General features: G+C 44.8%; 1 protein-coding gene across 1 annotated transcript in view; it reads right to left on the bottom strand.

Moving 5' to 3' along the window:
• Positions 1 to 336: 336 nt before the first annotated feature.
• LOC116975560 (contactin-associated protein-like 5) overlaps positions 337 to 17,961 on the bottom strand; it is a 705,003-nt gene continuing 687,378 nt past the window's right edge. Inside the window, exons 23-24 of the mRNA XM_033024847.1 lie at positions 10,097 to 10,168; positions 337 to 1,208 (exon numbers count right to left, since the gene is read on the bottom strand). Of these exons, the coding sequence (XP_032880738.1) occupies positions 1,012 to 1,208; positions 10,097 to 10,168 (269 nt within the window). The 3' untranslated portion in view covers positions 337 to 1,011. The remainder of the gene's footprint in view (positions 1,209 to 10,096; positions 10,169 to 17,961) is intronic.

The following is a 17,961-nucleotide window of genomic DNA, read 5'->3' as shown; positions in this document are numbered from 1 at the left end:
TAGTGGGGGCCAGAAACGCATTGCCAGGTTGGTGATGGAGGCAGTTAAGAGGCTTTTGGATAGGCACATAGAAGTGCATGGAATAGAGGAATATGGATTACATATAGACGGATGAGATAAATTTAAACTGGCATCATGTTCGGCACAAACATTGTGGGTCGACGAGCCCGAACCTGTGCTTTACTGTTCTATGTTCTAAGAAATGGGTTCAAAGAAATGTTCTAAGTTATGGGGAGAAGGCAGGAGAATGGGGTTAGGAGGGAGAGATAGATCAGCCATGATGGAATGGCAGAGTAGACTTGATGGGACGAATGGCCTAATTATGCTCCGACACCTTATGACCTTATGAAATAAAATCTGACTGCCTTTCTATCGACTGCACTGAACGAATTTCAACTTTTGGTGGAATATTTCTGTCCAATTACAGCCAAACACAGATTGGAAGGAAGTATGTTATTGAAATGCTAACTTGATTGCAGGGGGGGGGGGGGGGAACAATTGAACATTGTCACTTGAATCAATTGCAGAAGATCACTGAATAAAATAGTTCTTCCTATCAAAGTTCCGACTATTGAAGCCACATCAAAATTCCTAAAGTCATATTATTCCAACAGTTTGATGTGGCTCCAGCAGATTTCTTTTTGTAAACTACACAACTGTAGCAGTCAATGTATAAAATAATGCTATGGAAATAAATAGGATTATTGGTTTTGGACCAATTAAAGCTGAAGGGTTCAACATTCAAAAGTTGCTCCTATATCCTTGTTAAATTCTGAAATTTAATTCCCCTGAGCTCACCCACCGTTAACAAGAAAAAGTAAGTTCTGCCTCATCCCACAATGTACACTGGTTATATGGAGCATACTGGTTCTTTCAGCTAAAGTTTGGCCACTTAATCTGAAGAGTTTGTAGTTATCAGGTAGGCGGCAGCGAGTGCTGGCTATCGGTCGTATTCTGCGGTTGCTGTTATTCCGTTGTTGCCGTGGAAATGAGAAGGGGCCCCTGTCGCTGTCAGATGAAGTATTCCTTCTTGCTCTCACTAACAGAGTCCTGCACGTTGGCGCTGTTCTTCAATGTGGCATCTGCGGTCTCGGCGTAGTCCACCCCCTTGGTCTCGTTGGTGCGATACGTGCCCTTGTGCTTGTACAACAAGCGCCCCATAACGGCCGTGACGCAGAGTGTGACGAAGATCACCACCGCGATCACACCTGTGGGCGAGAACGTACAAAGTCAACGAAGATGGATAGACAAAGAATGCTGGAGTAACTCAGAGCGGAACAGGCAGCATCTCTGGATGGAAGGCGTGGATGACACTTCTGGTAGAGAACCTTCTTCAGACTGAGAGTCAGGGGTGGAGGGAAACTAGAGATATGGATGGGTAAGGTGTGAAAACGAGTGTTCAAAGGTTATTAAGGTCAAGGGAAATGTCGAATGAATGGCTAGGGGAAGTTGACAACGAGGCATACTGTGAAATTTAATCAGGAGGAAAATCACTAGTCGGAGAGCTAAGAATGGAGAGAGACAGAAAGCAAGGGTTACGTGAAGTTAGAGAAGTCAATATTCATACCACTGGTTTGTAAGCTTCCCAAGCGAGAGGCAAGTTAGGAGCAGGTATAATAACAGACAAGACAGTCTGATTAGACAAACATTCAAGTAATGCAATAGTGAACAATAGGCACAACACTTTGAATATGAAAGGCCGTGATAGAGTGAAAGGACTGGATAGTGAAATAACTAGATAGAGTGAATGTGGAGAGGATGTTTTCACTGGTCTCGGACCCAACTCAGAATTAAAGGGCGCTCTTTTAGAAAGGAGGTGAGGAGGAATTTCTTCAGTCAGAGGGTAGTTAATCTGTGGACCTCATTGTCACAGAGGGCTGTGGAGGCCAAAACCACTGGAGGCAGTGGATATTTTTAAGGCAGAGATAGACAAATTCTTGATTAGAACAGGTGTCGAGGGTTATGGGGAGAAGGCAGGAGAATGGGGTAAGGAGGCAAAGATCAGCCATGATTGAATGGTAGAGTCGATGGGCTGAGTGGACTAATTCCACTCCTATAACTTGTGTGGACTATAATATTCACAATACCGTCACAAGGTAGAGGCCACCCATTTGTGTGCATGGCCCGTTCCAAACACCTTGCGTGAAAAGCTTCAAGCTGACATTCCAAAAGATTATAAGACATAGGAGCAGAATTAGGCCATTGAGTTTGCTCCACCATTCAATCATGACTATTTTCCCCTCTCACCCCCATTCACCTGCCTTCTCCCCATAACCTATGATGCCCTTACTAATCGAGAACTTATCTACATCTGCTTTAAAAATACCCAATGATTAATTCTCCACAGCCATCTGTGGCAATGAATTCCACAGATTCACCTCCCTCTGGCCAAAGTAGTTCCTCCTCGTCTCCATTCAAAAGGAATGCCCTTCTGAGTCCATGCCCTCTGGTCCAGTACTCTTCAACTACTGGTAACATGCTCTGGAAACATTCTGGTGAAATTCTCAGCAACGTCTATACTTTCGGAGCTGCAATTTTTTTCAGATTAAGATTAAGATTAAGAGCCAAAAGAGATGGGGGAGATATTGAACAATTTCTTTCTTCGGTATTCACCAAGGAGAAGGATATTGAATTATGTGAGGTAAGGGAAACAAGTAGAGTAGCTATGGAAACTATGAGATTCAAAGAAGAGGAAGTACTGACACTTTTGAGAAATATAAAAGTGGGTAAGTCTCCAGGTCCGGACAGGATATTCCCTAGGACATTGAGGGAAGTTAGTGTAGAAATAGCAGGGGCTATGACGGAAATATTTCAAATGTCATTAGAAACGGGAATAGTGCCGGAGGATTGGCGTACTGCGCATGTTGTTCCATTGTTTAAAAAGGGGTCTAAGAGTAAACCTAGCAATTATAGACCTGTTAGTTTGACGTCAGTGGTGGGCAAATTAATGGAAAGGATACTTAGAGATAATATATATAAGCATCTGGATAAACAGGGTCTGATTAGGAACAGTCAACATGGATTTGTGCCTGGAAGATCATGTTTGACTAATCTTCTTGAATTTTTTGAAGAGGTTACTCGGGAAATTGATGAGGGTAAAGCAGTGGATGTTGTATATATGGACTTCAGTAAGGCCTTTGACAAGGTTCCTCATGGAAGGTTGGTTAAGAAGGTTCAATGGTTGGGTATTAATGGTGGAGTAGCAAGATGGATTCAACAGTGGCTGAATGGGAGATGCCAGAGAGTAATGGTGGATGGTTGTTTGTCAGGTTGGAGGCCAGTGACTAGTGGGGTGCCACAGGGATCTGTGTTGGGTCCACTGTTGTTTGTCATGTACATCAATGATCTGGATGATGGTGTGGTAAATTGGATTAGTAAGTATGCAGATGATACTAAGATAGGTGGGGTTGTGGATAATGAAGTAGATTTTCAAAGTCTACAGAGAGATTTATGCCAGTTGGAAGAGTGGACTGAAAGATGGCAGATGGAGTTTAATGCTGATAAGTGTGAGGTGCTACATCTTGGCAGGACAAATCAAAATAGGACGTACATGGTAAATGGTAGGGAATTGAAGAATGCAGGTGAACAGAGGGATCTGGGAATAACTGTGCACAGTTCCCTGAAAGTGGAATCTCATATAGATAGGGTGGTAAAGAAAGCTTTTGGTGTGCTGGCCTTTATAAATCAGAGCATTGAGTATAGAAGTTGGGATGTAATGTTAAAATTGTACAAGGCATTGGTGAGGCCAATTCTGGAGTATGGGGTACAATTTTGGTCGCCTAATTATAGGAAGGATGTCAACAAAATAGAGAGAGTACAGAGGAGATTTACTAGAATGTTGCCTGGGTTTCAGCAACTAAGTTACAGAGAAAGGTTGAACAAGTTAGGGCTTTATTCTTTGGAGCGCAGAAGGTTAAGGGGGGACTTGATAGAGGTCTTTAAAATGATGAGAGGGATAGACAGAGTTGACGTGGATAAGCTTTTCCCACTGAGAGTAGGGAAGATTCAAACAAGGGGACATGATTTGAGAATTAAGGGACAGAAGTTTAGGGGTAACATGAGGGGGAACTTCTTTACTCAGAGAGTGGTGGCTGTGTGGAATGAGCTTCCAGTGAAGGTGGTGGAGGCAGGTTCGTTTTTATCATTTAAAAATAAATTGGATAGTTATATGGACGGGAAAGGAATGGAGGGTTATGGTCTGAGCGCAGGTATATGGGAAAGGGGAGAATACGTGTTCGGCACGGACTAGAAGGGTCGAGATGGCCTGTTTCCGTGCTGTAATTGTTATATGGTTATATGGTTATAAGTGACTCCAGTTCAAATGGTATTCAAGAGGTCAGGAGCATCAGAATGCCGACAGATCACGTGAAACCTTTCTAAGTATAAAAATGATGGCCGATAGTGCTGGACACATACAGTGGGTTCGGCAGTATCAGTGGAAAGAGAAACAGAACTAATGTTTCAGTTCAAAGACACTTCATCAGAACTGACTAAAAGGAAACTCATCCTCCTGAAATGTTAACACATTATCATCAGATACTGACTTGGAAATAGTTTCCAACATTTTCTATTTCTATTTCATATTTCTAGCATTCACAATTTTTCAATTTTCACCTTCTAATGACTAACATTTGCTTCCAGGGTTTCAGAACTGGATATAAATGGCAGGGTCTTGCAAAAATAATCATTAAACTTTAGACTTTAGAGATACAGTACGGACACAGACCCATTTGTCCACCGAGTCCGCTCTGACCAACGGTCACTCCATACACACTAGCACTATCCTACACACCAGGGATCATTTTACCAAAGCCATTTATCCTACAAACCAGAGCACCCGGAGAAATCCCACACAGCTCACAGGGAGGTCGTACAAACTCCGTACAGACAAGCACCCACAGTCAGGATCAAATCCGGGTCTCTGGGGCTGTAAGGCAGCAACTCTACACCCTTGTGCTGCCCCCTGAGCTTGGTAACTAACATTTTTGAATGGAATAAACATGATGGGCTCAATGGCCACCTTTTATGTTAGGAATTGTCTATGATTTTACGGGTTTCATGCTGAAATATCCTCAGGAATAATCGCCACTACAGGCGATTAGGCTGTCGCCACGAGGTCGCCTGTATGGTCGTGAGTAGTCTCTTCAAGTTGCCTAAAGAGTCGTAACGTTTTTCTGGTGCTGCTGGATTTTGAAATGTTCAAAACTTTTTGGCGACTGTGGGCTTGTCGCAGCTTGTCTTCTCTTGTCGTAGGTGCTGTCGCCGGTTGTCGCCAGGTTGAGGCAGGTTGTCGCCATTTGTTGTTAGTTGTCGCCAGGCGCTAACTTTGGCGAATTCCATTGGCGACTACATACGTCAACCTACGACAACCGGCAACAGGTACCGATGACTGAATTGTCTTCAGTTGCCTTCAGTTGTCGCCGACAGGGCCGTTGTTTGTCATAGCTTGTCACGGGTGGACGTAGGTTGACTTTGATTGTCGCCTGTGCGGTGGTTGTCGTAGTTGTGGTCGTAGGTGGACGTCCTAATGGGTCGCCGGTTGTCGGTAGCTTGTCGTAGACATTGTCATGGGGGGGGATGGGGTCCAGTCGCCGGCAGTCGCCGAAATAATCGCCTATGTGGGACAGGCCCTTTAGGGTTTTCTGTAATCCTGAAACATATCATAGACTAATATAGCACCAAAAACGATCCATACCCCTTCTGTCCTCTGGTTCCAGACTCTCATATTCTTGGAAACATCCTTTCCACATCATTTTCATATTGTCTGTAAACTTACAACTCAAACCATCTACATTCCCGTTCATCCAAGATATTAATATACACTACAATGAACAAGGGTCTCAGCACTGATCCCTGCAGTAGATCCACTTGTCACAGGTTTCCAGTTGGAAGAACATCCTTCCACCAGTACCATCTGCCTGCCGTCACCAAGCCAATTTTGGATCCAGTTTGCCAACGTGCCTGAGGTCTCTTGAGCCTTCACCTTCTGGATCATATGGGTCACTGTCAAAAGGCTCGCTGAGCTCCATGAATGTCACATGTGCACCACATCTGCCACGCTGTTTGCAAAAACTTGTTGAGTTGGCACGGCGGCGCAACGGTAGAGTTGCGGCCTCACAGCACTTGCAGCGCCGGAGACCCGGGTTCTTTCCCGACTACGGGTGCTGTCTGTACGGAGTTTGTACGTTCTCCCGGTGACCACATGGGTTTTCTCAGAAATTTTCGGTTTCCTCCCACACTTCAAAGACACACAGGTGGTATGTAGGTAAATTGACTTGGTAAATGTAAAAATTGTCCCTAGTGTGTGTAGGATAGTGTTAAGGTGCGGGGATCGCTGGTCGGCGCGGACCTAGTGGGCTGAAGGGCCTGCTTCCGCGCTGTACCTCTAAACTAAACTAAACTTTCTTTGTTACCTCTTTTCTTACATATGTAGAAGAGAAGAATATATAGAGATATAAGTTCAAGAAACAGTACGGGAGACGTTATTTCAGAAGCAATTTATCCATGGGCATCGAGGATCACAGTTTTATATTCAGGCTAGCAAATCCTTACAAATTAGAAAGATTACCAATGCACCCAATTTATCAGACAACTAATAGCAAAAGGCAACATTGTCATTATTGCAATGAAAAATAATTATCGGTTGGAAAGGAATGACAGGTTTAATGGAGCTCTGGAATCCCTGGAGTGCATAGTGTCATTTCAATGGCAATGCTTTCGTGAACAGGAAAGACTGTAGGAGTCAGCAATAACTAAAACTTGAGAATTAAACTTGCTCAATGCTGGCCAAAAAACTGTAACTGTTTTTTATACCCAATTAAATGGGAATCATAAGAAATGGTAGTTAAACATCTCAGGCTGAATCGACCAGGAAAACAGCCAGACGTTGAATCAGACGATGTCTTTATAAATATTGTAGCTGATTCATTGCCTTGACTGGTTTCCTTGTCGATTCCTCTGAGACTTGTTTCGCGTGTCCAAAAATCTGTCCGCCTCAGCTTTGAATATAGTCGTAATTAGAGCCAACAGCTCTCAGAGAAAGGGAATTCCAAAATGTTACTGGCCCCCAAGTAAGGACATAAGTTCATAACTTTATAACTTCATGTTGTAGCAGCAGAATTAGGCCATTTGGCCCATTCAATCCTGGCTGATCTATCTTTCCCTCTCAACCCCATTCTCCTGCTTTCACCCCATAACCCTTGACACCCTTATTAATCAAGAACCTAGCAATCTCCACCTTAAAACAATATGCATTGGCATATGATTCTGTGGCAATGATTTTCACAGATTCATCACCCTCAGACTAAAGAAATCCCTCCTCATGTACTTTGTAAAGGTACATCCTTTTACTCTGAGGCTATGACCTCTGGTCCTAGACTCTCCCACTAGTGGAAACATCTTCTCCACATCCACTCTATCCAGGTCTTCCAATCTTCGGTAAGTTTCAATGAGGCCACCCCTCATCCCACTTTCCAAAGATGAGCAGGATTGTAGGTTAATTAGCTTCAGACGTCTCAAACCGAAATGTCACCTATTCCTTTTCTCCAAAGATGCTGCCTGACCTGCTGAGTTATTTCAGCATTTTGTGTCTATCTTCAGTGTATACCAGTATCTACTGGTTCCTTCCTACACATCCAGGCTGTACATACTCTGCCCATGGGTAAGTTACTCCTTTAGCAGGGGTTACACAGTTTAGTGTGTTGATTGCACCAGCCTACCCCTCAGGATGTATATTACTCCTGAAAGTCTTTGTTAAGGCAATTGAGACGTGTCCAAACAAAGGGGCATTATGGATAGGAAGGAACTGCAGATGCTTCAGTCTGAAGAAGGTTCTCGACCCGAAACATCACCCATTCCTTCTCTCCTGAGATGCTGCCTGTCCTGCTGAGTTACCCCAGCGTTTTGTGTCTATAACGGGCATTATAGAGCTGAATGAGCTCTGTTGCCCAGTCTGCTTCTGAACACACTAGTAGCACTAAACACTCCATTAAGTTGGACCTGTGCATTGTGTACTGTCTCCGAAATTCATTTCAGTGTTTCAATGGAATTACCATCCGAGACAGAACACAGCACACTGGGGAAAATATATGGAGTACTTAGTGTTGTTGACTCTATGCATCTATCTTTATGCTAAATCAGCTTTTTATATTTCCAAGCATAATTATCGTTGTGTGGTTGTGTTATTGCTGTTGCTTTGTTATTATATTGACTTTGAGAACATTGTGTATATTTCTTTGTGAATATGGTGTGTCATTGTAAGACTGTACAATGAAATGCATGCAGTGAAGAGGCGGCATGGTGGTTTCCATTGTACTGAGTGGCAATGAGTCGATGGTTAATGTCATGCCCTCTGATTAAAAATAGCTCTTAATCTCAATGGAAACCGTAAGAATTGTATCAAAATAATGAAAATGGCCACTACTGGCTTTGCAATATGTAGCAGGTGCCTGGGGAGTGTGACAAGCAAACTGTCCAGATTCAGGGAGAGTTTCATCCCAGCTATTATCAGGCAACTGAACCATACTAGTCCCAAACTATTATCTGTGCAAAGTACTATTGATACAGAGTCATTATGTATCATAACAAGGACTTTAATTAGAATACATACAGAGACCATCTAAAAGAGTACTGTAGGCTCGAATTCGTAAGTTGAACTGCCTAACCAACATGGCTGCCTGCATGCCACTAGGTAGTGGTGGTGTGGAAACCTGACATGGATTATGGAACAGGTCATCAGCAGCAAAACCAGATACAGATCAAATCAGCAATACTGTTTGATCTACACTATCTTCCTCATTGGAGACCCGCAGACTATCTTTGATTGGGTTTCACTGGCTTTATCTCGCACTAAACGTTATTCACCTTATTCCCTTTACCATGCATCTGTACACTTTGGATGGCTCAATAGGAATCACATATTGTCTTTAAAGCTGACTGGTTAGCACGCAACAAAAGCTTTTCGCTGTACCTCGGTATACGTGACAATAAACTGAACTGAACTCCAACTCAACTGAAACATGTGGAAGCATGGGTGGTGCAGGAAATGGAGGCTTTGGACAAGAGTAAGAAGGAGCATGGGCCGAAGGGCCTGTTTCCACACTGCATGACTGTATGACTCCAATTGGCCTTTGCAAGTTGCCCCCGAGTGTGTAGGGAATGGATGGGAAAGTGGGATAACAAGGAACCAGTGTGAACGGGTGATCGATGGTCAGCGTGGACTCGGCGCACCGAAGAGCCTGTTTCCATGCTGTCTAACTCTATGACTCTGGCTTTTGGGAGCCATTTGCGTGTCGTTCGTACTTAGTCCGATCTCCGTGGCAAGGATTTTCCCAGTGAAAAATTTTAAAAACTACGTGCGCTTTATACCCTGGTGGTCACGTGGTGTGGCGCTCAAATGCCGCCCCAATGGCGCACCGACGGCATACGAGCGGCGCATGGTTATGGACGTTGACGCACGGTGACGCATAATAAATTAGCATAGGCAAAGTTTGTGTGTCACCCTGCGTAACCATGCGTCATCACGTGCTACACGAACGCCGTCAGAACGTCAGCGTGCGCAAGGGATATGTTGCGCAGGTTGCGCGTGTCACTGCATACGCCACCATGGCTCACCACACGCCATGCGCGCATCACGACGCGCCATCCAATTTTTAGGATGTCGCGTAAATGATGAGCATATGACGCCCAAGTGAGACAGGCCCTTAAATTAACCAAGTTAGCATGACTACCAAGCTACCAAGCTACCATTAGCCTATGACAATGTGATTAAATTCAGGAATGTGCCAGATGCACAGAATTAGATGGTCACAGAGATTTTGTGGAGGATTTCAAGGGGATTAAGTGACGTAGGTGCTGACGTATAGGACAAGTTTACAGGGATATGGGCCAAACGCAGGCAGGTGGGACTAGTGCAGAAGGGACTTGTTCATTGGTGTGACTTGTTCGTTGGTTGGGCCATAGGGCCTGCTTCCATGCTGTTTAAGTCCATGACTCTATGACATAAGGCTGGAAAGAGGTAGCCATGAAGGAGGTTTGGGACCTAGATGAAAATGTTATGTTTCAGCTAAATAGTCTCAAAGATAGTGAACAGTCTTACCTCCAATGACAGCTGAGTCACTTCTGACTGCATTTTTTAAAGGTTCCCCCACATCTATTGTCCCTGAATGATCTGCATTTGAACAAAAAAAAAAATCAAAATTAGAGATGACCTCATTGCAAATTTAAATGACAAGTTTATTTGTTCATCCTCTGAACAACGTTAAATGTAAAGGTACTTTGTTAAGCATCCACATCCAGTTTTCCATGCGTAGTCTACTTTCTCATTTGAGACTAATTTTAACCTTCTAAAAAAATCAGGAGCAGCAACCTGATCAATATATGTCACAAAACTAACAAGCAGATACTCACATTTTATTTGACTGCATGCAATTGTTCAGCAAAAAAACAAAAACCCAAAACAAAGCTTTACTGCTTTTAATTAACAATGCAGACAACAGGATGTTGCTGCCCTGAGGATGATAAGTGCAGACTGGTTGACGCCTATGGCAAAGACCACAATTCAATCTGCAAACTTGACTAAAGGGCCTGTCCCACTTGGCCGTCATTTGCGCGCCATTTACGCGACCTAAAAAAATGTGTTCGTCGTGTTGTGACGCACGGGTAGCGTGTGGGTAGCGTAGGACGGGCGCATGGAGAGGCGTGGAGGAGTGTGGAGTTGTGCGCGGTATCGCGCGGCGCTCCCAGATTTCGTGGTGCATGAAATCCTCGCACGCCACTTGCATGACGTATAACACGTATGCACGCTGACGCATTGGGTACACACGCAGACGCATTGGCGTCGCACGCTGGCGTCCCGACTTCTCACGTGTATCGCGTGTCACTGTGCGTAACAGGGTATTCTAACGTCACGCGCACCAGATGACGCGTGATTTGCGCGCGACATCACGCGTAACGACGCGTTGACCTATTTCACATATGACGCGTAAATGAGGCGGAAATGACGGTCAAGTGGGACAGGCCCTTTAATGTTCAGTTGCTTGCTAATTTAGAGCTCTAGTCTATCCCTTTTCTGACCTAATCCCCCTTCAGTGATACTTAGTTTAGTTTTAGCGTGGACATACAGCGCGGAAACAGGCCCTTAGGCCCACCGAGTCCGCGCCGACCAGCGATCCCCGCACATTAACACTACCCTACATGCACCAGAGACATTTTTTTTTGAACATTTACACCAAGCCAAAGAACCTACAAACCTGTACGTTGTTGGAGTGTGGGAGGAAACCCGAAGATCTCAGAGAAAACCCACGCAGGTCACGGGGAGAACGTGCAAACTCCATACAGACAGCACCCCGAGTCAGGACCGAACCCGGGTCTCTAGTGTTGCAAGGCAGTAGTTCTACCGCTGTGCCACCTGTTTGCGTTTGATTCTGTTCAAAACAAGTTCATGAAGCAGTGTCCTGGAAATCCATTCCCAGTTGGTGAAGCTAAGTATGTAATATGTTACACGGGAAGAGCTTTTGTGCTAGTTCCCCATGGGCCTTGATTACCTGATTTTTTTAAAATATACATCTGCCTGTAATTTAAATATTTCTGTTAATGTAGACTCATGTGGTGGAGTAATCAAGAGATTTGTCAATCCATTTGAAACCTTCTGTGAGATGAAATAGATTTGCATTTTCAATTTTAAGTGTCTGGCACATCTATTCTAATTATGACCTTTCATTTGAGATACATACTGGCAAAAGCATTACATTTATACCCCTGCCCACTTAGGCGATTTTGTAGGCAGCTACAGGACTAGGCTGTCGCCACATGGTCTCCGGAGTGTTGCATGTATGGCCGTGAGTAGTCTCCTCAGTTGTCCAAAGAATCGTAAAGTTTTTCTGGTCGCCACTTGATTTTGAAATGCTTATACTTTTCGCTGACAGTTGGCGACAGTTGGCTTGACGCCAATGAGCGTAGCTTGACTTCTCCTGACGTAGGTGCTGTCGTAGTTTGTCGCCAGGATGACGTAGGATGTCGCCGGTGCTGAATTCAGTGAATTCCATCGGCATTTACCTACGTCAACCTACGTCAACCGACGACAGGTACCGGCGACTAAATTGTCTTACCTTGTCGTAGCTTGTCACGGGTGGACGTAGGTTGTCGTAGGTGTGGTCGTGGGTGGACGTCTTAATGGGTTGTCAGTAGCTTGCCGTTGCTGGACGACGACTAGCTGGTACTGCCTGGGTTTTCTCTGGGAACTCTGGTTTCCTCCCACACTCAAAAGAATACAGGTTTTTAGACAAATTGTCCCAAGTGTGTGTAGGATCGTGTTAGTGTGCGGGGATCGCTGGGCGGGGATGACCCGGTGGGCCGAAGGGTCTGATTCTGCGCTGTATCTCTAAACTAAACTAATAGAACATTTCTCGCTTTCCAGGAATTAGTGTAGTAACTCTTCTTGGGACCCGGCGTGGAGGGACCGCCGTGAGGAAGGAACTACGGATGCTGATTTACACCCAAAGATGTACTTATAGGAGCACCGCAAGGCTGCATATTCTCCCCTCTCCGTTACTTTCTTTATCCAAACGACTGCACCTCCACTGACTCCTCTGTCATGCTTCTCAAGTTTGCGGACGACACAACCCTGATTGGACTGATCCAGGATGGGGAGGAATCTGCCGACAGACAGGAAGTGTCACAGACAGCTAGCATCCTGATGCCATCACAACAACTGGAGCTCAATGCTCTTAAGACAGTGGAATTGATAGTAGACTTTAGGAGAGCTGGCCCTCCCCTCACCCCACTAACCATCAACACCACAGTCACGTCTGTGGAGTCATTTAAGTTCCTGGGAACCATCATCTCCAAGGACCTTAAATGGGGGCCACCATCGACTCCACAGTCAATAAGGCCCAACAGAGGATGTACTTCCTGCGGCAGCTGAGGAAGCACAATCTGCCACAGGCAATGATGGTACAATTCTATCCTGCCATTGTAGAGTCTGTCCTCACCTTCTCCATCATGGTTTGATTTGGCTCAGCCACCAAGCACGACATCTGGAGGCTGCAGCAAATCGTCCGATCAGCTGAGAAGGTTTCTGGCGGCAACCTTCCTCCCATTGATGAACTGTACACTGCAAGGGCCAGGAAGCAAGCGGGTAAAATCATGTCTGACCCTTCTCACCCTGGCCACAAACTCTTTGAATCACTTCCCTCTGGAAGGCGACTCCGGACTGTCACAGCCAGACATCAAAACAGCTTTTTTCCCCACGAGCAGTAACTCTACTCAACAGCCAAAAGTCTGTAGCCTCCATTTGCTCTGCTGTTTTATCTCATTCACTTGTTTAAATTATAATGTTTTATTCTTAATATTTTAATGTTTTATGTTTTATTCTTAATAGTTTACTGTATGTCATATTGTTACTTGCGAGCGGAGCACCAAGGCAAATTCCTGGTATGTGTACATACTTGGCCAATAAACTTATTCAAACATATTCATATCATATCATATCATATTAACATAGACACAAAAAGCTAGAGTAACTCAGTGGGCCAGGCAGCATCTCCGGAAAAAAGGAATAGGTGACATTTCGGGTCAAGTCTGTTGGAGGGTCGAGACCCCAAACGTCACCGGTTCCTTTTCTCCAGGGATGCTGCCTAATCCGCTAAGTTACTCCAGCTTTCTGTGTCGATTTGCACCATACTTATACAGGGGCAATAAATTGGACTCGGTTTGACTTGACCTCAGCAGCCATGGCTGGCGGCACAGTTCACTCTATTAAAACCGAAGTAATCCTTCCCGACTCTGGAAACTGCTGCTGGACTAAAGCCAAGGGATCTTGATGGGCAGATAACAACACTTATGCAAGGGATATTAGGCCATTGATTTTTAAAGACTTTTTTGTTGTTGTCGCTTGCCACAAAGAGCATTTACCATTTGTAGCTCTGGAATTGGCTTCCAGAGCCCTTTACGAGAACAGATTAGGATGTTGTATAGCAAGATATTATACTTAGCCTGCTAAGTTAGTTTTAAACTGAGATCGTTATCCATTCCAGACAGCTGCAGACTTTAACAAAGCTGTTTATCCTATTAAAGCAAGAAACACATCAAATGATACTGTGTTTACAGGCAGATGCCTTTTCCATGCCTTCTGAATGAAAGGTAATCTTCACACTTCTCCTCGAGACATTTATAAATGAATAGAAAAGCTGCAAATGATGCCATAATTATTACAAAGTCAATTTAGCTGCTTCAGATTTATTCGAAAACCAAATCTGCAACGATCATTATTGAGAGCCCTGTGGTAAGACTTTCAGCCCCAAAGAATTACAAAGATGCGGATTCAAAGAAAGCCTAATCAAACACTTCAACCTTTCTAGAAATGTGGATCAGTTTTATGAAAACGAAAATAGTAGCAAACGAAGCAATAACTATGAATATTACAATGAGTAAAGAGGTTCTTTAGGAGTAAAGAGGTTCTTCTGCTCTTGTGAGACCACATCTGGGGTATTGTGTACAGTTTTGGTCTCCTAATTTGAAGAAGGACATCCTTGTGACTGAGGAAGTGCAGCGTAGGTTCACGAGATTGATCCCTGGGATGGCGGGACTGTCATATGAGGAACAATTGAAAAAACTAGGCTTGCATTCACTGGAGTTTAGAAGGATGAGGGGGTATCTTATAGAAACATATAAAATTATAAAAGGACTGGACAAGCTAATTGCAGGAATAATGTTCCCAATGTTGGGCGAGTCCAGAACCAGGGGCCACAGTCTTAGAATAAAGTGGAGGTCATTTGGATGATCAGCCATGATCATATTGAATGGCGGTGCAGGCTCGAAGGGCCGAATGGCCTACTCCTGCACCTATTTTCTATGTTTCTAAGACTGAGGTGAGAGAAAACGTTTTCACCCAGGGAGTTGTGAATTTATGGAATTCCCTGCCACAGAGGGCAGTGGAGGCCAAATCACTGGATGGATTTAAGAGAGTTAGATAGAGCTCTAGAGGCTAGTGGAGTCAAGGGATATGGGGAGAAGGCAGGCACGGGTTATTGATACGGGACGATCAGCCATGATCACAATGAATGGCGGTGCTGGCTCGAAGGGCCGAATTGCCTCCTCCTGCACCTATTTTCTATGTTTCTAAGAGAAACAAAGCGAGGCCTAGGTAGAGTGGATGTGGAGAGGATGTTTCCACTGGTGGGAGGTCGTAGTCTCAGAATTAAAGGACGTTCCTTTAGGAAGGAGGAATTCCTTGTGGGTGGAGAATCTGTGGAATTCATTGCCGTTGAAGTCTGTGGAGGCCAAGTCGATGGATATTTTTAAGGCAGAGATAGATAGGTTCTTGATTGGTACGGGTGTCAGGAGTTATGGGGAGAAGGCAGGAGAAGGCAGGAGAATAGGATTGAGAGGTGAAGAAACAAGCCCTTTGGCCCACTGAGTCGGCGCTGCAAGGCAACAACTCGTAATCCAGACTACGGTTGCTGTCCATGTGGAGTTTGTACGTTCTGCCCGTGACCTGCATGGCTTTTCTCCGGAATCTCCGCTTTCCTCCCATTCTTCAAAGACATACAGATTTGTAGGTTAATCGGCTTGGTGTAAATGCAAATTGTCCCTCGTGTATGAAGGATAATGTTATTGTGCGGGGATCGCTGGTCGGTGCACACTCGGTCGGCTGTAGGGCCTGTTTCTGCTCTGTATCTCAAAATTATACTAACATTTTAACAAAGATGGAAAAGGGCATGTACATTTTTGATAAGCATGTCCAATATTTTATTAAATTACTTCTAAGAAATAAGAGTATGGGTGATCTAACATCCCCACTACATGCTCTGACGAAATAAATTAAATTGTAATGGTTTGGTGGGGTCTGGTATAGACTGAGTAAGAGTTAAATTGATAGAAATGATTTTGCTCTGTCGTATTGTATTGTATTGTATTGTATTGTATTGTATTGTATTGTATTCATATTTATTGTCATTGTCTCAGTTAGAGACAACAAAATGAATTTCCCTTACAGGCAGTGTCATAAAAATAAATAAATAAATAATAATAAATAATAAAACATATTAAAAATAAAATTGAATTTAAAAAAAAGCACAAACAGTGAAAGTCCACGACACAACATAACACAGTGGCACCAAGGTAAGGAAGGCACCATAGTCCAGCCAGCCTCCCCTCCGTTCTTCCCAGATGTTCACTCGTGGTCGAGGCCTTCCTAGCACCCGCAGTCGCTGCCCCGGGTGGCCCGATGTTCAGGCCCTCACGCCGGGCTGGTGGAACGCCGACGCCGAACCCTGACGGTGAACATCCTCCTCAGCGGCCCGGACCTCCCGATCAGCCGCCTCCCGCAACCGTAGTCCGCAGCTCCCGTGTCCGCAGGCCGAGCCGGGCAGAGTCGCAGGACCCCGCGCTGTCTATACCCATGGACAGCAAGGGCAGAATTTCAAAAGAGAAACTTGGCATCCTATGTTGTACAGGGTTATAGCCAAGGATGGAACATTTGCCATGAAACATAGACACATCATCAGAAGTTGTTAAGACAAAATTCAATTGGCAAATTTTTCTGGGTAAGCTTTTTCTCGCTGCAAATCGTTGATGATTTCTCATTTCTTCTTGTACATAGTCACTCACGTTATAAATGTGAGCCGTCCGCAGCTGCAACAGATCTGGAAATTTGATTGTCACAGTGTGTAAACACAAAATCAGATCTGTGCATAGACACAAAATGCTGTAGCACCTCAGAGGGACAGGCAGCAGCTCTGAAGAAGTCTGAAGAAGGGTCTCGACCTGAAAAGTCACCCGTACCTTCTCTCCAGAGATGTTGCCAGTTCCGCTGAGTTACTCCAACATTTTGTGTCTATCTTCAGTGTAAACCAACATCTGATTCAGATTCAGATTCAACTTTAGTTGTCATTGTCAGTGTACAGTACAGAGACAACGAAATGCAGTTAGCATCTCCCTGGAAGAGCGACATAGAATATGATTTCAATAAATAAATCTATTTACATGTATACAGACATAGTGTTTTTCCTGTGGGAGGAGTGTCCGGGGGGGGGGGGGGGGGGGGGGGGGGGGGGGGCGATTGGCAGTCACCGAGGTACATTGTTGAGTAGTGTGACAGCCGCAGGGAAGAAGCTGTTCCTGGACCTACTGGTCCAGCAACGGAGAGGCCTGTAGCGCCTCCCGGATGGTAGGAGGGTAAACAGTCCATGGTTGGGATGAGAGCAGTCCTTGGTGATGCTGAGCGCCCTCCGCAGACAACGCTTGCTTTGGACAGACTCAATGGAGGGGAGCGAGGAACCGGTGATGCGTTGGGCAATTTTCACCACCCTCTGCAGTGCTTTCTGGTCGGAGACAGAGCAGTTGCCATACCACACTGTGATACAGTTGGTAAGGATGCTCTCGATGGTGCAGCGGTAGAAGTTCACCATCTGCAGTTCCTTCCTGCACATCAGGATTGTGCATATGGGATTGCGTGGGTAAGATTACTTGTCAAGGCTCAGTTCACATTTACTGAGTCTACACACATGAGCAGAACACAAAGTGCTGAAGTAACTCAGCGGGTCAGGTAGCATCTCTGGAGGACAAGTATAGGTAGAGTGAAGATGGATCCTGACCTGAAATGTCACCTAGTCATCTTCTCCAGAGATGCTGCCAGACCCACTCAGTGATTTCAGCACTTTGCAATCTACTCAGGAGTCCAGCCTTGTCTGGTCCAACTGGTCCAGTTTAGAGTTTAGTTTTTTTTCACTTTAGTTATACAGTCTGGAAACAGGTCCTTCGGCCCATTGGGTCCACACTGACTGGTGATCCCCAGAAACTAGTTCTAACCTACACATTAGGAACAGTTAACAGAAGCTAATCAACCAACAAACCTGCACGTCTTTGGAATGTGGGAGGAAACCAGAGCAAACCCATGCGGTCACAGGGAGAACGTACAAACTCCGCTAAGTAAGCACTCATAGTTAGGATCGAACCCGAGTC

Source organism: Amblyraja radiata, chromosome 7 (assembly GCF_010909765.2).
Source record: "Amblyraja radiata isolate CabotCenter1 chromosome 7, sAmbRad1.1.pri, whole genome shotgun sequence".
Classification (NCBI taxonomy): domain Eukaryota; kingdom Metazoa; phylum Chordata; class Chondrichthyes; order Rajiformes; family Rajidae; genus Amblyraja; species Amblyraja radiata.
This window is presented reverse-complemented; position numbering and strand designations above follow the sequence as displayed.